The sequence below is a fragment of the Sapajus apella genome, unplaced genomic scaffold, assembly GCF_009761245.1.
Source record: "Sapajus apella isolate SASKATOON/1434 unplaced genomic scaffold, GSC_monkey_1.0 scaffold18, whole genome shotgun sequence".
In the NCBI taxonomy this organism is placed as follows: Eukaryota; Metazoa; Chordata; class Mammalia; order Primates; family Cebidae; genus Sapajus; species Sapajus apella.
The window spans coordinates 14,346,286-14,367,613 of NW_022436958.1; the positions used below are offsets into that span (position 1 = coordinate 14,346,286).

A 21,328-nucleotide genomic window follows, 5' to 3' on the forward strand; every position below is an offset into this window, starting at 1 on the left:
TATGTTGTACTGTGTTATTTAAAGATGCTATTACCATATGCGAGACAATTTTTGTTTTGCGTTTTTTTAATCCTTCCCCTAATTTTTGCAAAAGCTGGGTGCTGGGTCAGCTACACAATTAACCACTGTGAACATGGATATGCCTTTCAAGGTGGATGGACTGGGTTAAGGACCAAGGCTCAGGAGCTCACAGGGCAGAGAAGCAAACTAAGCTCATATTAGCATTAAATCTGTGATTTGAGACTGCATCATATTACTTCATTCTTAAAGACTTTTAGGATTTCCATATTTTATATAAGTTAACCTTAGGCAGTATCATGGCTCTTTTTTGTATATGATCAAATCACTTAATCTAATTATGCCCCTTTTTTTCTTGTAATTTATAAAAGCATCATGAAAATATTTTATATATGCAGATTTATCTGTTACTACTCTGAAGAATCTAAAAATTCCAAAGCCTTCTAGTTCAGGAAATGTTAGGCCAGATTCTGTAATCACCTCTATTAAAGAACAAAGCTAAAGAGCTAAATCAGGAAGTAGATAATAAAAGGCAGATCACATTTAGACAAAGACATGGTTACTTTTTTATTTGAGGAAAAAAAAAGTATGTTTTAATAAATACTGCGGAAACATTGACCAAACAAACATACAAAGTGACTTCAACAGTTTAAAAAATGCAACAAAAGTTCTGCTTTATAACAGTTATAACTTATTTTCTTTTTACAATATTTAAATACAGAAAGCACTTGCCAGCTATTTTGTAATACTGCCCAAAGCATAATGCTGCATCAATCAAAGCATATTATGTTGGGAAAATGTCTATATTTTATGGGAAATGACTGGAATGGTATTTTCTTGCAGAGACAAAACAAAGTGCTTGTAAGACATAGAACTGAGTGTTGTAATTACTTTAATCTCCTCTCCTGCCACAATTTAAGGGGAGCACAGCTTCACACTTCAAAAATGAAGCATTATCATTGGAAAGAAAGCTCGTTTTCAACAAGCGCCAACAATAAACAGGTCAGATCTGGTTTCTTCTCTGAAAGAATCTCTAAAAGGAACTGGTCAAAAATATCTGTAAACTATTTTAAATGCTTATTATTTTATGTAACAACAGCGAATAAGTGCTGAACATGGAGCTGGGCTGCATCTGTTCAGTGAGGTTTAGCAATCACGCTCTAGAAATGCCCTAGTGTTGTGTCAGGACTGAAACTCTGTTATATAAACTTCCACTAGGGATTCTCTAAAGCTTGGGTAAGTGGGTTCTTCTCTTATCAATGTTCATTTAATGAAAGTGATATAAACCAACAGATCATCAGATGCTGCCAGTTTCGGAGGTTCAACCCAAAATAATCGTCCTTTTGCTTTGTGTTTTTGGTAACTTAGTTCCAGACAGCTTTACTCACAACTGTGCTTTCTGCTACTTTTCTTTCCTTCACTCATTACCTCTTCCGCTGAAAATAGTAACTACATTTTTTCTTTCCTTGGATCATTCTATGACGTCAAACCAAGACACCTTTTGACTTTGCATTTTTATCAACGATGGCAAAAAATCACACAACTTCTTTTCTAAACAGCGCACAAAAATATTACATTGAGCAATTTACCACTTTTTAATGACAATCACAATGAAGAACAGAACCATCAGACTGAATAAAAATTGACGCTTTATTTTTCCTATTTGATCTATGCGATGTTTGTAGTGTTGATCTATAAATCTTGCAAGATTGCAAAAGCTTTCCTTAGAACCATCCTACTCAGCTATCTTCAGGAAGGCAAGATTTCAAAGCCTCATAAAGTTTTCCTCTGGATATCCCCATGGGTCCTGATACAATTTCCATTTTAATGATGAGCTAGAAAGAAATTAGATCACATCCTCTAGAAAACTAAATGCTAAGGTCACAGTGCCAGTTCCCGGTGAGGATGGTATATTAACATATACTTTTTGTAAAGGAGATTAAAACATTTAAAAATTAAATCAAAGTAGAGATCCATGAATAGATTGTAACAAAAGCAAAAAACAAAACAAAAACAAAAATGCAAGCACCATTCAGAGTGTGATTTTTCTTCTTGGAGGTACTCGCATCCCCCCTCATCTTCCTCTAGCTCATTTGTATCTCTCACTTTTTGGCATATTTTTCAAGTCACGCTTCAGAACTCTTCCGTGTATTCACTTCTCACCACTTGGTCTACATGCCGAACCTAAGGACAGGATTCCAAAAAGATGTGCATCCTTTCAAACGCCTCCTAAGCCTCTGGTATACATGACTTTGGCTATGCACTTCATTTAGACTTCACCTTTTTGTTTGCTGTTGTTTTTTACACTAGATTCCTTTGTCCTCATTAAAGATAATGAAAGATTCACATCACAGTGCAGCTCTTCGCTTTGTCCTTTCGTAAGTCCGTAGCAACTGCCGAGAGTTCTGGTCTGCTAGGCATGTGTGAAATCCGCTTTGTGGCTCTCTGTGATTTGTTCCGCTTAACGTTTTTATTTGTCTTATTAACACATGCCAAGGTGGCAACGTGAAAAATGTCTCTGACACTATTTTCTGACTGTAAAGCTGAGCATTCGATATAAGTAGCAGCTCCAATCTGTTTGGCCATATTCGCCCCCTGTGAAGCAAAAGAAGGGATTTTAATCAGCAATAAGACTCTGGGGGAAAGTTAGCTAGTATCTTCTAATACCACAAAATAATACTGCATTGCAAAATGTCTGCTAATATGTTAACTGAATTTTCCAAGTGTCATTGCAAAAAAAAAAAGTTGTTAAAATTTGAACTGCCTTATTTATTACTTCATAAATATTTGCAGTCAAGAGTCAATCCTAAGATGTCCAACTGTCATGGCTCATTAAAGGTGTTAAAGCTCTGCATAGATGCTAAAGGCTGATCTTAATAGATGAGGACCTTGGTTATTAAACACTTAATATGAGGTGATTCAAAGAAGTGGAGAGTGGAGCTAAGGAGGTGATTCATCTTCACTATCAACTGCAACCAAGAGTTAACTGGTTACTCAGGCTTTCCAGGGTCACAGCAAGCATGGAATGACCCAGAGAATCTTAATGTAATAAGTTAGCTGAAGGTCATGAACATAAGCTCTGCATTTTCCACATAGCTCTGGCCGAGGCAAGGTGGCCTCTAGAGTCTGTTCCAGCACCTCATGGGGCACTCCATTTCTCTTTTCTTGAGGGTAAATGGCATTCAAGACTAGTGACTAGGTTGGACCAAAAATGGGGCAATGAATGACATTTAAAATCAATTTTGAAATGTATGTGATTGTGTCCTACTTAGGGCCAAAATAATTTGAGGAAAGGAATAATACTATTGTGACATCTGTTACTTTAGTGTGAACAATACCACCAATATACACAATAATAAGCATGTGCAAATCAACCAAAACTACTTATTTAAAAAAACAAATTTTTGTTAATGAGAAATGGAAGACTAAGAAGACTGCAGTATTTAAAATGATGATTCTTAATGAAATTCTGGTATTTCAACATGAACTCTCTTTAGAATCTTATTGTAGGTTTTAAGAGAATGAGCTTTCGAAACTGATTCTCATTTCTAAATACTTGGGGGAAATGCCTATAGAAATGAAGACTCTGAAAGATGGTGTTATGGAGTGTTCCACTTTACTGCTGCTGACTGTAAAATCAGATTACCTCTCTTAAAGCGTATTACTGATTTTGACCACATTCTCTCTTAAACCTATTTAACTTTAAACCTACTGGGAGTTACAGAATATACTAGGTTAGCATATCAACTGTTTATGTACTCAAATATCATGTAATTACACTAATAAATGACAGCATTTTAAATTTCACAACTGACCACTGGCCGAGCCTTGAGAAAAGCAGCTACTTTTTATGTAATTTATTATGCGTGATATAGTCCATTTCTTTCACTCTTTCTAAAACCTACTTTTTTTTTTGCACATGGGCTACATACATACCTGGTCGTAGGACACCGGCGTCTGCCTGTGATTGGAGAGCTCTACTAATGTACTAACATCTGTCCGCAGATCAGACTTGCAGCCCACCAAGAGCATTTTTGTATTTGGACAAAATTCCTGGATTTCACCTTTCCACTATGAGAAAAAAACAAAACAAAAAGATTAAAAAGGAAGAAAGTTGTGGTATCCATGTCATGAAAACCATTTCTCCACTGTGGAGAAAGACACTTTAAAAAGATGTTAAGAAAAGAGTATCCCTTGAGACAAAGAAGCAAACTCTGCATTCATCTTCTGAATAGATGAAGTTTTACTACTTTTTAAGTGTTAGAGAATGATTATGTATATTATGATCAATTCTCCCTCTCTGTGACTCATCTGTTGCTACTGAAAGAGACTTAGTAGATGTTGTCCAAAGGCAGCTTCAATAATTTCTTAATTATTGGTGTGTCTCAGAAAGATAAATGTGTCTTAAGAATACTTGTAATCCTAAAGAGTGAACACATTTTCTGATATATGGATCTGATCCTCCTTAACTAGAAGGCTGGGGATAAGGCAGAGGCCATGCTAGCGCAAGTACGCATTCCCTGATCCCGTCAAGAAACACTGAAGCACACCACCATGAGCTGAGGCTCTATTTAAGTACCTGACATAGTTAATAAAACAGAACATCCTGCCTTGAAGGAGCATCTAGTCACGTGGTTGCATCAACACAGACCATGACATTTGCAAAGGAACACCTCTTGGGTGATCAGGAAGGCGTCTGGTCCTGTAGCTCATATGCCTTTCAGTTACATTTTTAAATCACATAAACTGTTAAATATTTCAAGCTAGTCCAATTTGTCTGGTTGTTTCATGATCCAACAAGAATTATTAGAACCTTCAGCAATGCCTGGCTGGGAATTCCCACTGTCCTCTTTAAGAACAAGTGAGTGGCTTTTTGTGGCTTCATTTCCTCAGGCTTGAGCTCTGCAACAGCATGGAGTCAAGGGTTCAGGGCAGTCAGAGGAGAAACCTGGCTTCCTGAGGGCAGAGCCTAGAGAGGCTGAGATGGGGAAGTGGTCCCTAATTCTTCCCACCCACAGTCACAAATACGTAAAGTGTTCTACTAACTACTGTGGCAGTGACAATGATGATTAAGATATAGCTGTGTCTTCTAGAAAAAATTCACAGAATAGTGGGGGTGATGAAGTCATGTATTAAGTATAACACTAGATAAGAGGGACATCCTGCAAGAATACCTTAAAAGATCACTAGAGGAGACATCTCCAAACCTAGAACTATACTTTGGGCAATGAGCTCTAGTGTAAATTACACCAGTGGATTCAAAGAAGGAACATACTTTCCATAAGAGACCATTTTGTGTACTCCTTCCTTCCTTTCTTCCTTCCTTCCTTCCTTCCTTCCTTCCTTCCTTCCTTCCTTCCCTCCCTCCCTCCCTCCCTTACTTCCTTCCTTCCTTCCCTCCTTCCTTCCTTCCTTCCTCCCTCCCTCTTTCCCTCCCTCCCTCCCTTCTTCTATTCCTTTCAGAATTATGGAATTATGTAGGAACACCTACCACATGCTAGGTGGCACTGGCATTAGAAGTGGAAGGTAAATTGGAAAGAAAAAATCCTTCCTACTTCAAGTCATTCTAACCTCCTCTTTGATAGTGAAGGACTTAAAGGGTTCCATTAATCAAGACAAACCACAGGGGTTATCATGAGCCTTAAACCTCACAGGAATGTAAAACATATTCATTAATATCTATAAGGCCGAAGTCACTATTCATTTGGTCTTAGAAGACAAAAGCAAAATAAAACAGAAGAAAGGTTTTTCATCATAAATTATGCATAGCCCGATACTACATCAAGTAAAATCTCCAGTAAATAAGCAAACTCTTTTATCTCCAGACAGAACTAGACACGTCGTTATGTTGCTCTTCAGCTGTGTAATGACTTTGGCCTCCCTCTGCATGTCTAGCAATTGTTTACAAGCATTAAAGACAGGAAAGGTGTATTCCTGCCTGAATTTGACAAGCATTAGCATTATTTGTGTTAGATATGTTTTACTCAAAATTGAATGGAGCTAAAAAGAGAAAAAGAGCCTTTGATCTATTAAGAAAGTCATACTTCATTGAACTGTTTGTAATATTTAGTAGAGACAGAAGGATGATTATACTTCACATCTTGATTTCACAATAACACACAAGCCAAGCAATCAAACATAATAGGGGAATGTAAACTAATAAAAACACACAAAATACAAACAAATTCCAATAAAAATTGAAACCACAAAAACAAAACCAACCCAGCCAACCGCGTGAGTGTTTGTTTTTCTCAATCCCTACCATACTCAGACTGGGCTGCATGGGTCACCCCTCAGCTGACACTGCCTTGCTCAGCCACATCCAGTGTCTAAGCCAGTGAGTGGAGGAGAGGGAGTGCTCCACCAAGGGTTTGACTCTGAAACCCCACAGCTCACAGGCCAGGGCTGAGAAAATAGCGAGGGATGAATAAATGCTGGTCGAGGGACTAGTATGGCGTGTGCCTTCTACAACTACCTGGTGGCTGAGTCCCGGCTGCTGGAGGTCAAGAAATGTCCCTTCCTCCCACTGGCCTCCCTAGTTCCTGTGACCTGTCCTGTAATAGGTCTTCTTCATCTTGATCCCCACCCTGGTTCCTTTAATCCATAGCTTCCTTAGTTAGGTTCCTTCTTTATCGATGGAACCTGACTTACCTTTGCCTACATAAACTGTGTGTATGTTATAATTTAAAACATGTTCAAAAGCACTGCTTCTATATTACTAGAAAGATACCTGATCATCAGACAATTTACATTATCTGATGTCTGAGGACACATCCCTATTCCTCCTATACTAGTTCTATTTCTGTTTCTAATAAGTGACACCGTAACTAAAACACAGCTTCTTTATTAAAATAGCCATTATTACATTCCTTTCACTATCTGAATTGAGGTCAAATGTAAATCTGTAAACTAAGGTGCAATCTGTTGAGTCACTGAAAGAAGGAAGGAAGACATGACTATGACAGTAATCAAATATAACTGTTTGTAGCTGTGCCATTTCCACGCAAAGAACAAACATGCAGGCCCTTAAAGGGTATTTTGTTTCAGAGCTTCATAAAATAAAATTTCAAGCAGGTTCATCGCTAAAGGTAGTGATACATATGTTTGGAAACCCCTTTTGGTGTGAGAGGGTTCCTTCTAGCGTGTAATTACCAGTTGTAAGGCAGGGAATTGACTAGAGTCTTTGAGCTCCCCCGCAAACCCCATGTTTCTATTTATACATCACCCAGTACTGAACTGTGTCATCATTCCCCAGCACTTGCCTTTTTGAGGACACTGTCCAGGGTCTCCGGTCTACTGATGTCAAAGCAAATCAGCACAGCGTCCGAATCAGGGTAAGAGAGGGGGCGGACATTGTCATAGTAAGGAGAGCCTGAGAAGAAACAAAGATACACAAGTTTTCAGATGAGAGTGCTCTTGTCTGCCATGCATTAACTCTACCCTTTTGGGCTAAGTCCCTTGGCTGTCACATCACAACCCGACCCCCACTTCCTTGAATTCTTGGAAAAGAATTCAAACAGACACACAAAAGTCCGCTTAGAAATATATGATGAAAGAAGCGTTACATGTATCTGACATAAATTCAACAAGAGGGCCAGGATCTTAAGGTGAAATCTGTATGGTTCAGACTAGGGCCTAAAGTCACCTGGGTGAAGTGGGGAAGCACCTGGGGCCGGGTGGTCTTAAGCGCAAACCTGCACTCAAGAGGGAGGGGGCAAGGTACTTTTAGGACTCTGTGCCTCCAATTCTTTACTCATAAAATGAAGATGTTGACAACATACATACCTGAGATTAAGCAAACCCAGCCAGTGCCTGGTATTTAGTAAGGGATCAATATGTATTAACTATGGGTATTATAGTTATATTGCCACTACTGATAAAAGTTGAGTGGTAGGAAGAATCATAAACTGAGTACTTCTTGGGAAAGTGACCAAAACTCAACATCAATCTGACAGTAGGACGGGGGTTAATGAGGAAGACAGGAACAGAGTGGGTTCAACCACGCAAAGAGAAACCACAGTAAACCACATCAGTGTCATCCATTTTCAAGTTATAAATTTAGATAGACCACTGATCTTTGAGCTTGCTTATTTTAACCCTATGTAGATTTTCTTCCTGCTGCAACCAAAAATAATAAATGTCATGTCACTTATATAGGGTCATGTCACTTTTTTACACAGTCCCATCTCTGAGAGTGACACTGAGGTATGATCCAAGGGTCTTAACCTGAATTAAATCCAGAGTACCCTAAAGGTTCAAGGCACTAGCCAATCAATTTAACCACAGAACTCTCTAGTCATTTAAGGTTCTTCTATTCCCTTATTCCAAAGGATGGGCAATTACATGAGGCCAATAGTTATGAAGTGATGTGACAAAGAAACTAAATACAGCCTTCCAAATGCTGCTTGTTTAAGAAATCATTTTTCATATACTGACATTTCACAAGCATCACATGAACATGATTTTACTAGGCAAATACATACACACATATGTATCTGACTCCAGAGTAGAAAAAGAAAATCTAAACCACCAAACTCTTTTTAAAGTCTGTTTCATTTTGACATCACTTTCCATTTTGAGCAGAAAAACGGGACATGTTGTCCCCTGATAAATCAAAACCTCAGTGGCAAAGTCAGGAAGAGAGACTTAAAAAGCAGCTTTAAAAAATATCACTGTTTATACTTCTATCAAAACAACATTTGCTGGGAGGCTGTTCTTGCGATCTCAAAGACACTATAGTCAGGGGCATCACCCTCTATTCACACAGTACACTCTGGGTCCCTGGCATCCACTGTGGAACCCCAGGCAACAGTGGCTTTTCCGCTAGCCGCTTTACGCTGGAGAGTGACAACTTCAAGCCACGTGTGTCTGCTTAGCAAGGAAGGAAAGAATGTTACAAGAATCAGGAAGAAAAGTGTGAACAAATAGAGAGTGAAGTCAGAACTGTTCATGAGCCGCCTATCTACATCTGGAACCAGGACCGTGGTATAGCAGAGGCTGACAGCTGAAAGATATTTCCCAAAAGCTTAAAGGGTTTAGAGTTTAAAAAGTCAAGTCATTTTAAATATTAAGGTATATTAGAATGAGGCTGTCTCTGAAAATGACAAGCTGTGGCTGCCTTGGCAGTCACTGAAAGAACTCTGAGGTGAATAGAATAATTCACAAATAAGTTCACTCATTTGAACACTTGAGAGGCATCAGAAACGAGACGGCTGAACACTGTTTATGGCTACATTAGTATTTCTGTATTAATTCTGAGAAGTTCACACTTTTTCAACTACAACCTTTCCTGTTTCTGTGTCCTAAGCCTAACTCTAGCACAGCTCCTACTGTAAACAGTTGAATGACTCTTTCCTAACAGGCAGTCAGAAAATTCCAGATCACAGAGTGGAGCTCCAAATACTGGCCATATAAATGAGAGTTTTCTCTGTTCCTCAAAGTCAGCGAGAGATGACCTGATTCCAGAGCCAGGAAGGCAAAGCTGCCAACAGGATTGTCAGAAACCTAACCAGGCCTCAGAAATCTCCTTTCCCAGAAATCACTCACATCAGGAAAAACCACTGTCTCCCTGTGGAGAGCTTCCAGTCTCAAGCAGACCTGATCTTTAGAGGACTGGCATCTCCAGGTACCTGCTCCTTTCAGGATATGATTCGTATGATCTGAAAGTACTCAGTGCCAATTCCAGATGTAAGACGACTCTGTGACAATGGAGATCATCTTTTCCAAATACAAAAATTAGGAAAAGCAATTGAAGAAATACAAAGAGGGTAAAATAGTTTAATCAAATTTGAGACTGCCAGGAAAATCCCGAGGAATGGTTTCAATATTCGGGTCACCACGTGGCTGCTGGGAATTACCTCTCCCTTTGTGGACTGTGTTTCCCGTCCCCCACCCATATTATGGCCACAAAGGAGATCTGGTTTTATGCTCAGCCCTCTGTCCCCTGCTGGAGATTGCTACCTATTAAAATCAAGTGGGCTGGCTTCTGTGCTTAGTGCATATATCCAAATATCTGCCAAATTTAGACTTTGGCCTGATTTTAAAATGAAACAGTGTTCTCCAGTTAAACCAGATTCTCAGGGAAGTTCTGCTTTTTTTTTTTTTTAATCCGGTTAAAAGTATGAGTGAAAATACATATGTTATGCAGTATAAAGGTTCATGAGAAATAAACCACCATGCTTGTAAAGGTAGGCAGGTAATTTTTAATAGCTTTAACATGATCTAATTAGGGATGACACTTTGATCCCATTCTATTACTTTTGCTAATGAACAGTGCTGCTTTTAGATCAACAAGAGTGTCCAAAGGTACTAGCAAAACTGATTCCCATATTTCTTAGTTATAAGCATAATTTGACCACCAATGACAGCAGTAATTTATTTAAAAACAAGACCATTTAGTTACTATATCTTTGATAGGTTAAGTTTATCTTAAACTTAAGAAATATCTATTGTCTCTATTTTTTATAGTGAAAAAAATTGATATAGAATTATCAAAGAACTATTCTACCAGGAAAGATGTAATTCATCAGCTAAGCAGGACTTTCGGGATAAAAAACAAACAAACAAATAAACAAACAAACATTAAAAAAAAAAAAAAAAACCACCTCCTGTGTAACTTTACAGTGTTTGCTCTGTGTTTAAGAACTTGGAATTCTTCCTTTTCTTCCCCATAAAGCCCAAGAGGCTGAACAAAGGAAGTAAGGCAAGCAAAGCAGAAGAGGGCATGGTGGAATCACAGGCATGCGTGAGATTACACAAGCCAAAAGAAAAGGAGGAATTCCAGGAATGACTCTGTGAAGTGAGAGGCAATATAGAGAAGCAGAAATGACACCAAAGGAAAGAGCTGAAAGTAAGTGGGTAAAGGAGGAACAGTGCCTGCCCCTAACTCCTAGATCCCTCCAGAAAAGTCTTGCAACCTCCTGTGAAGGTAAACAGCAAAATAATAATAATAATAACTTCTACAGGTTTTTTTAAAAATGCACATGAAAAAGTCCTAAGGTGCTAACTGTAGAACTAAACACATCACAATCAAGAGGGCTCAACATTTTGTACTATGTATGAAAGTATTCAACTTCAGCTTCAGTGCATGGTAGGTATTGATATACATAGAGCATGTGCTCTAGTACTAAGAATGGACTACAGTTAAAGTCCAATAACATTTAGGTACTGCGTTTTGTTTGTCAAATAAAACTCTTTTCAGCATGTGGAATAGGCTTCACGAATATGGAAATTCTCAGATGCAGCATTTCTCTGATATTATATAAAACTTTAAGCTCACAACACTATTCCAAGGTCATTTTTAAGCAACCTGCCAGACCTCTGAAGGGAAAACTTTGGGAAACTCTGTAAAGAAACAACTACACTATGTATGCAAAATGTGTAACCCCCTCCCCCAGAAAATATAGTTGAAAGTCTTTGCTGGGGATAGATTGGAACAAGCATATGATTGGGACTCTCTGAGTTTCTCAAGTTTGGCAAACATCAGCAAAGTTCTAGAGAGCTTTTGAAATTTCAGATCTATCCATCTTTATATTCAAGATCATTAATTCTGGGTGAGAGCGAAATTTCCAGCCCAAGAATAGTCACAACGTGCCTCACCCAGAAACTAATTCTTCAGACACATACCTGCCTGCTGAAGTCACCCTTTCGCAAAGATAGAACACACCATATATGTACATAATTAAATGTATATGTAAGAAGATTCGTGCCCAAAAGGGAAGCTTTGTGGAACCCTTTGCAAAACCAGTTTAAAGTCTAAACACTGTGAGGCGTTGGGAAAGTTGAAGAACTGAAAACTCTTCTTGTTGAATATTTCATAAATATAACTTATTTAGCTTGACCCTTAATTTTTTCAGCTTCCCTTTCCCCCTTAAGAAATTTTTACCAAGAACAGTAAGTTAAAACTATTGCATATTTTTTGGACAAGAAAAGTAGATTAAGTTTTGGTATTTTTAGTGACCACCATGAGCACATCTGAACCCAGCAGCAGCTAACATGTGAGACGGCATGATGTGCCCAATTATTATAAGATTGCATTTCCTCATGCCATCTCTAATCAGAGTAAAAGCTTTAAATTAGCAGCAATCTCTAGAATGTGAATCAAGTCTGGGCAGAGCTTTTGTATCTGACTCAATACTAAGACTGTTTAGTTCTCATCTCAAGTAGTCTGCATGACAAATACCATGCCGGCAAATATGCAACAAACACTTCCAGGAATAATATTTTGTTTGTCTCTTCCATCGATTCAGATAATCAGAATTATGAACAGATCTTATACAATTTCGTGGGCATTTATGTGTTGCTATTAAAATGGAATAAATATTTTCTATTTCTAGGGGCAATGTAGATACAAAATTAGAAAGTCAGAGAGGTAGCTACGTTTGGCCTTTAAATAAAGCTGTAGCTTTAAACTCCTAATCTTATTGAGATACTTAAAAATATGTAAGAATCAAAATATTTTACTGACAGTGGAACCATGGTAAGTCAAGAGCTTTAGTGAGAAGAGTATATGTATATGTATATCCCTAAAATAGTATATCGGGATAATGGATTTAAGTTTTTGTTTCATATCATATCTAAGAATCAGATTTCTTAGGGTAGAATCCCATGAGTGAATTCATCTTTCCACCAACCATGTCATCAGACTCATTTTTCAAAATCAATGTGTGCAACACCTGGTCAAACTTCTGAGGCAACTTACTTTCCATGTCAATAAAATGTCTGTTTTGTCAAGGGAGACTCTTGAGAAAGTGGCCAATACATAGCAACTGAGAAGACATTTAAAGGATATCAGAAAATGACTGAGCCATGACTAATTCATTTGGCACAGACCGCCAGGCACCATGAGCTAACTGGAGAAAGTATTGGTCCTTGGTGTCATATTTACACGCAAAAGAACTGGATTAATGAGGAAACATCTGGTTATTTCAGGTGGCATCAGAATGACCAATTTGGATGCTTCATTGAAATGTGCAACTTAGCAAGAAACCAAATTGGAAAAAAAACCCAGCACTAAATGGGGCTAAAAAACAAATCTACAGACAGATGTAGACTTAGAAAGAGTATTTATACCTTCCCCTCCCGTTTTTGGGAGGTTCCATGTTTTAAATGGAAATTATTGCATGGTGGACAAATTCCCAAATGCACTGTTTTGTGTACAGCTTACCATCCAAACTAACTTATTGGATGGTACTCACTACTATCCAAACTATCCTACTAGGTGGAAACAACCATCCGAACTATCTGTTTTACCTTAACCCAGCTCTCTTAAAGAGTTTCAGTGTGAAAACCCAAGTTAAGAGTTAAACCTAGTTTTGACACCCTAAGCTCCAACAAATCATTACTACTTGATAAAATAACTGGTTTCCTGCAATTTTGCGCTTGACAAGCACCCATGCTTCTCTGGCTCCTTCATAAATTCTTAACCTCTTCCTTTCTCCAAGAAGGTTAATTTAAGTTATAATTCTCAGCTTCCAGAAACTTGTTTTCTCTGAGAGCCACTAAATATAAGCATATAAGTCATGAGTTAGGGAGCCTGGGCTACCCATGTGACCTTCAACAACTCTTTGGATATTGTTGCTCCTGGAAAAGTCCAGCTTTAGAACTTCCAGGCTCACCCTCCTATAAACAGGTACTATAGCCCTAGACAGGAGGAAGTCTTTTTATGCCCTCTGTTTGTCCGGTGGGTATTCGAAGAAGGGTATCAGGGAAGAAGGATGTCCTTACCCTGTTCAAGTCTCAGTCTACAGGCATCTCCTCCCATCTAAACACCTGACACTATCTGGGCTCCTCATCTGATTTCTTTTGTTAGTTTGGGAAAGCCTGAACATTTCGAATTTCATTGTTACTCATGTTTTAACCACATCTGCCTTATTGCATGGTGAAATTGTGAGTACCTAAGGACAGAAGCTGCTCTAGCCCAGCTCTGTACCCCTTCCATAGCACCTAGCAGATTGTATGCAGACAAAAAGCCCTAAACCATGCGTATTGGTTTTATAATCATTTTTATATGTCTTATCCAGATGTGTTCATTTATATGCTAAATCACTAAAAAAAGGGGGGAGGGGGAGAGAGAGAGAGCAGTGATCTCTTTTTAAGCCGCTTTTCTGGATTAATTATATACTAATCTCCAATACTGCTGAACCATTTCCATCCTTATTAAGAAATATTTCATTAGAGAGCTTGTCACCAATCTAAGCTAAATATAACAACTTAGATAGACTTCTGTTTATAGAGAAGTTTGTCCTCAAATTAAGGCCATGAGTTAATTAAGATGTTTTTCCTCCCTTTTTCTCTAAGTATAAGAAATAAAGAATACTACCTTAACTGTTAATAATGCTAAAAACTAAAATAGGAAGTACTAACTTTAGCACTCAGGGCTTAAAAGCAGCTTGGATCATGACAAGATTCAAGAGTATTCATGAGGCAATAGCATAGTTATTGTGGGGAATTTTAACAGCTGAATTGAATATATTAAAAGTAATAATAAGCCTTAAATAAAATGTGCATTAACTTGCCTTGGTTAAAAGCTGGAATGAATGATTATTACTCCCTAAATCACATGTGCTGAAATTATACTGCAATCAAATCTCTTAGGAAAAGATACGGTGATCCTTAAATGACTACGTTTCTATTATTAGTAGGCATTTGGCTTCATGCTACAAATTACTTCTATGCTTGGCAAATGTGGCCAATTTCGAAGCACAAGATATTAGAATTACTTTGGTCATACTTATTATTTTACAATGTCCAAACTATTACCCATTGTTTTGAAGAAATTCATTGGGTAAAATTTGAAAATCAATGGGAGCATTTCTGCAACTATTAAGAATGTTCATTTTATAATGAAAAAGAAATATTTTTTAGGAAATAAAATAGTTATGGGCCTTAAAAATTACCTCTTTTAGATGATTCATACAGCATTTTTACAAAGGTTTTGTTTATTTTGGAGGGGGACTGGAGTATTGTAGCCCTAAGAATCGACTGGCAAAGTGCCTTTGGTAGTTGCCTTAACTGGTGTGTGCAATGGGAGGAGCGGGGCAGCTGCTTCCTATCTGAAGAGGATCCAGAGTATCTATAAGCCCTAGGATGTCTGCAAAGGAAAAACATTGCAACCAAGTGGAAGAGGGCACTGGGGTTCAAGAACCTGACAAAATTGGGTACATCATGAGTTGTCAATGTACTACACACTAAACCGGAAGGGCTTCTTTTTCTCCACTACCCTACCTGAACTGTATGCTTCTTAGGGGCAAGACCATACTTAATTCACACTGTATCTCTAAGGTCTAACAAGGGATGTGTTTATAGTAGATGTGGAAAAAGGAAGCGATGGATGGAGAAAGGAAGGAAATATTATGTTACTTACCTCAAAAAGCAGGAAATGAATTATTATTTTTTTCTCTTGGTGCAAAGAGACTTCATATATCCTACTTTCACTTGATATTTTTTCCCACATCCAAACTGATAGAGTTTTGTCTATGCATGCTCATGACTGCTGGGGGAAAAAGTAGACCCCTTAGAAGAAGCTGTCCAACCAAAGAGGCCAGAAAAGAGAGGAACTGTTTCTGTCTTCTAAATGGTTGCCCTCCTGCTAGGAGGGCATTCAAGGACATTGTTCATTCAAAGGACAATGTTCACCCCATCTCTCTCCCTATATAAGTCAGGCACACCCAATTTTTCCTATACAAGTCTCTTGCACAAAGATATAGGAAGGAAATAGAAAGTTTAATTTATCTGACATTTAGAACTTTGAAGACTTGGCTTAGATCTCTTCTCCGGAGTTAAACTGATGGCCTTTGGGGGAAAAAAAAAGTATCAAGAGGCATAAGGCATATGCAATTATTTTTACAATCTGAACTAAACAAATGTCTTAATAGGCAAAGAAAATGTCAGACATTTACCACAAATAATCCTATCCAGAAATTTGCCATGAAGAGCTTGGAATTAAACGGAAAAATGTTAAAGATCCTTGAAATAGTTAGCTGCTGATGCAATGGTTCCTGTTAGATATATACAACAGATCACCTTTGGTGGAAACGGGCTATTCCTAGAATTTCAGTAAGCAGTGCTTGGTGACGTGTGTTTAATTAACTAGCATTTAACCTCATGAACAACATAATGGAATTCTAAATAATTCCCTTATGCCTCTTTTTTCCATTTGTCTAAATCTAAATTTTAACGAAGATTTCATTACTGGATAATTTTGCAGTACAAAATTTTCTTAATCACGTTTTCAAACCTTTGTATTTTAGTTAAACACACATAGGTTTTGGTTTCATTAAATAAAAAGACAAATGATTATTTCACTACAAACTCCATTTCAGGTGATTATCTTCAATTCGATGAAAGGTACTGTTTATAAAGTTGCCATTCTTTGTGCACAGGTAATTCAGTATGAATAAATGTCAGAGAACCTCATCTCCTTGGAAACTATGCATATCATTACTCATTTATTCATTCATCAGATTTTATTGGATAACTACTGTGTGCAAGGCATTGTGCTATGTGTGCAGAGTCTACAAACTGCAGAGTTTTCGTCAAATGCAATAAGATACCTGAAGTGGTATTTATCTGCACATTCCAAGGACAGCCTCTAACTATAAACTGTCCACATTTTGTTTGTTTTATTTTCTAGCCTATATCAAATAATGTGCCTTTTTTCCCCTGAAAAGGTCAATTTAGCCCTTTAGGCATCTAATCCAAAATCTCCGTTGGTGGTCCTGTGACTCTTGAAGCTTGAGATAGAGAATGTATAGCCTAGCATTCCTATAAGACCACCCGTTCCCCCTCCCTATCCAATAGGTTTCATTCCTAAATCCATCAGGAAGCTTGCCTCTGCCCAGAACCTGGCTTGCTCTGTAGGCTGTGAAAACCCCAGCATGGGATGCCATATCCCCTGAGACTAAGAGCTGAAACCAACCAACATCCTGGAAAACAAAAAGACCTGCCTGTCCAGCGTAATAAAGCCAGGAAGTGTACAGCTGGGAGAGATCCTGCACATCATCTAACTCAGTGTCCTCTTTTTACAGATGATGAAAATGAGACCCAGGGAGGTAGGGGATTTGCACACAGAAATCCATGGTAACCAAGAGCTAAGATCTAAACACAGCTTTGTATCCACGACTGGATCAGACCCGCTGCTCCATCCCGTGCCAAAATAATTTTTATCGTGCATTAGGTCTAAACAGGGCTGCGGGTGGGGGCAGGGAGTACCGGTGCTTATTATTGGTACCACACCAGCTGTCACATCCACTAGGCATAACCAATACATACCATGATATGTCTAGGAATCAGAGCCCATTAAGTACGAGGCTGTATAATAATTCTGATGACAAGAACTACTGAAATAAGAAATCACTTGAATTCTGTCTACCAACACCTTCTCTATAGTTTCGCGTCTGTAAACAACCCCCAACGCAAAACAAGGCAGCAAAGTCCTGACTGCCGCCCTTGGAACGGCTCAAAGAAGAACCTGACTCTCCAGGGGGAAACAAAATCAGCCCTTCTCACTGCAGCAGTCGCAGCATCTGGCACCGACCGTGAGAGGCGCTCGCTCTTGCGAGACTTCTCTCTTGCCTTTGTGCAGGGACCGCCTCTGGCGACCCTGTCAGTCTGGTTCCTTCCTCTTGCTCTCAGATCCCCCGCGTCCCTCGGGGGCTCCAGCGGTTCAAGCCTAGGGTTGTGGGAAGCTCACAGAAGCACCTCCACGAGGCCACTCCCCGCTGGGCGCGGCTCCTCCTCGGGGCCTCCCCGCCTAACAGCAAACCTGCTTGTTGGCACTTGCGCGTTCCTCCCCGCCAGTTTCACCCCGGATTTGGCTCGGTCCACTAGCAACCCAGCTCCTGGCTAAACAACCAGCCCTAAGCAGGGGCCTTGACCCAGCATTCCCAATGACTCCTGCTTTTCTAGAGGCGACACCCTTCTTGGAAACAGACTCGCCAGACACCCCTGGACACGGCGGCTGGTGCCTGGGTCCCAGGCCAAGACCTTAGATGGTGCCCCCCTGCCACGCCCCGGTCTTTGACCTGGCCCAAACCCCTAACTCAGTCGGGGGTCCGGATGGCTTCCCACCGTTAGGGTACCCAGCCCTCCCTAACACCGCGCGCCAGGTAGGTGGGTGGGCGCTTGGGAAAGCAATAACCCGGCCTTGAACCTCAGACCCATGAATATAACCCACCGCTGTGCCAATAATTCAAGTGGACGGGAAGGTCAAAGGCGAATAGTGCTGCCCGCGGACTTGGAGGCAAGCAGAGTGGGGTATGCAACAGAGGTCAGGAGGGGCTGGTGTGCTGGAGGGGAACGGCGTGATCACTGGGATGGAGTGGGGGAGAAAGGGAGGTTCGGTACAGGTGCGCACCAAGGCGCTGCGGGCGGCCGGCGGCTCAAAGAGGAGGCCCAGCGGCTGCCCGGCCCCTGCGCCCCAGCGCATTCCTGGCTGTAGGCGTCACGGGGGCCGCTGCTGCCTGCGCTCAGTTTCTCTCCCTCAAGAGCCGCAATCACACGTAACCGCGTCGCCTCGGGGAGTTTCTCCCGCCTCCCACCACCCCCGCGGCGCTCCCAGCCAACCAGCAGATTAGATCAGGAGGGGCGCCCGCCGCGAGCCGGGTGGTTCCGCTGGGGCGCAAACGGAGCCTCCGCACACCCCCCAGCGTCAAGCCACCTCGGCAGCCCCAAGGCGACCAGACCACGGCTCCGCGGGCGGACTGCGCCCGGCCACCTGACCACTAGTGGCTCCAACCGCGGGGTCAGCCTGCGGGCACACAGCGCCCTACTCACCCCACTGCCATTTCCTCGTCCACGCTGCCGTCTGCCGCCCCCATCCAGAAGGGATACAATTTTCGCCCAGCAGGGACCGTGGGAATCCCTCGGAAGGGGCAAAGTTAAGGGAGGGGCGCAGACGGCTTGTAGCCCGCGGTTTCCCGAGACCCGCCGCGCATACCCCAGCGGCTGGAAACCCGCCCCAAGCGCCACGCGGTCCTACCACTCTTACCCGAAGTGTCCCACAGGCTCAACTCTATTCTTTGTGTGTCGATTTCAAAACTGGCCGTGTAATTCTCAAACACTGTAGGAACGTAATTCTGGATAGACAAAATGGGTAAAAGAGGAAGGAAAGAGGGCGAAGAGGTTATCTTAAAACGCACGAAACCGATTGAACACCCTTTCAAAATCGCCTCCCCGCTCCCCAATTAAGAAAGAAAACCCTCACACACATCAGACCACACACTAAGCACATAGACCCTTTCCGAAATTCCTGTCTTACTCCCCACTCGCTCCACCCGGCTCTCACAGACATGCTGACCCGAATCTCCAACCCCGGGTTTTGCACACAGGAACGAACAAGTTTCAGGAGCTAACCAGCCCATGTGCAGGCGCGTCCCAGCCCTGAAGCTTCCAGCGCACTTTCCCTTTCCCCGCAGTCTAACCAGGGAAAGGAGTAAGGGGCGAGAAAGACGACTTTTTTTTTTTTTTTTTTTAAGGAAAAACGGGTGGAAGCGGGGAAGCCCACCTCAAGACGGGGATCCCACGGGCCGACCTCCTCCGGGAAGCCGCGGCCGGCCACACTCACCTCGGGGAAGCAGTCCTTGGCGAAGACATGGAGCAGCGCAGTTTTTCCACACTGACTGTCTCCCACCACAACTATCTTGCATTTCACGTTCTGATTAGGATCCATGATAGATTTGCTGGATAATTTCTGGCTGGCTCTTCTCTCCTTCATTGATGTTGCCTTATTTTCTCTTGGAACAGGAATTTTCTCTTGTGAAGAAAATATATATGTGTATATTTCTCTCTTTATAAAAAGCAGATATAAAAATAAATCGCAAGGCTGTTGGGAAACCCCTGAAATGCGGTGCAGACGAGGAGGAGAGCTAGAGGAGCAGGCTCGTTACTTCCCTCCAACAAGTTTTATGCCTGACTCCTCACCGCGCCTCCCAAGTCCAATTCCGATCCGACTGCTTTGTTTCACGCTCTCTGCGCGGCTTTATACTCCCGGCCTTCCAATCCTCTGCTTTCTCAATGAGAGGAGGAAACTGATCTGCCTCCTCCCCTTTTGTGGAGCCTGGGAGTGAGCGCTCTGCGTTGCTTGCAGAAAATGTAAGCAGTGCGCCCTCTAGGGTGCCCGTTCGGGATCTATTTCAGATAAAGGCTCTGGGACAACTCTTAAGACCCCAAAGGTGCTTTGCTGACAAGTCCAACAGGGCAAGGTGGGAAACCGATATCTATGCATATTGATTTGAACTACAATTCCTCTAAATACAGTTTAATAGGGGTTTATGTCTAGAAGCCTCATAAACATTTACGAAAACAAAATCATTTTCCACCCTAGTTAAAGCACAGTTATAAAATATAGGAAGCAAATCTTGGGTACAGAAGAGTTAAGGTTCTATTTTTTTTTAAATGGCTTGTATCAAGTACGTAGGCCATGGACCAATAGATCAGCGTGTTTATTCCCGATACAAGAACTGGTGTGGCTGGGTCACAGTAGTGGAATGGCTTCTGAAACCTGTCAGTTTCAGTCATGAAGGTGAAGGCAGAAAGGTTTCGAAGAGTGGGGACAGGAGGTGGGAGGTGAGAAGAAAGAGAAGTGGAAGATGCTCATGACTGAGTGACAAAGGCCATTGGAGACTCAACCCTTCTGCGCTTGGAACACAAACACTTGTCAGCTGAGTTGCACCTCTCCACATTTGCAGGTGAGAGGTGGACAGATTTTGATACTATTAATTATTTATCTATAGCCTCCTCCATCTTCGTGGAATCGAAGCACCCTAGGCTGGACTCAGGAGGCACAAACACCTTTAGCTGAAAAATGCAGGTACAACCTCTTTTCCCCTTCTCCACATCTATCTCCCTAGCCCTCCAACTCTTCCCCCAAAGCAAGAGTCTTAGAAAGGACCAGAATAGCCCACACATTTGTTCTTTTCTATCAGAAGTCTTTCTTTTTCTCATCTTCATCCTGTGCACCCCAAATGCTCAGGAGGTTTCAGTCGTTACACTGTAGTAGGATATTGGCCAAAAACAACTTATATGGTTCCCGATGGAGGCTTCTAGGCTTTTAAATCTTTTAAATGAGAAGAAGATGGGGTGAAAACAAACAAAGCAGAACGTTCAACATGGGAAGTGAAAAGGCACAACGAAGAGTGGTCGAAAGCACTGATGTAAGTAGTGGACTGGTGGGGCCCCTGAAGCGTAGGGGATCCAAGAATGATGTCCTATTCGGGGCTGAGAAAATTGGAACCCCCTCAAAAAGCAGTGACTCAGACTCCATCGGTGGGTCTGTGTTTACACAAGTGGAAGGCTGACCCACAGACAAGCA

The 21,328-nt window shown here is 41.1% G+C and overlaps 1 protein-coding gene across 1 annotated transcript; it reads right to left on the bottom strand.

The window, feature by feature from the left end:
* Positions 1-560: 560 nt before the first annotated feature.
* On the bottom strand, positions 561-20,036 carry RND3 (Rho family GTPase 3). Its single transcript, XM_032286348.1, has 5 exons — positions 19,583-20,036; positions 19,007-19,094; positions 7,281-7,390; positions 3,955-4,089; positions 561-2,613 (listed from the first exon to the last, which is right to left on the bottom strand). Exons 1-5 carry the CDS (start codon positions 19,730-19,732, stop codon positions 2,362-2,364), a joined length of 735 nt encoding a protein of 244 aa, XP_032142239.1. The 5' UTR covers positions 19,733-20,036; the 3' UTR covers positions 561-2,361.
* Between the last annotated feature and the right edge of the window lie 1,292 nt (positions 20,037-21,328).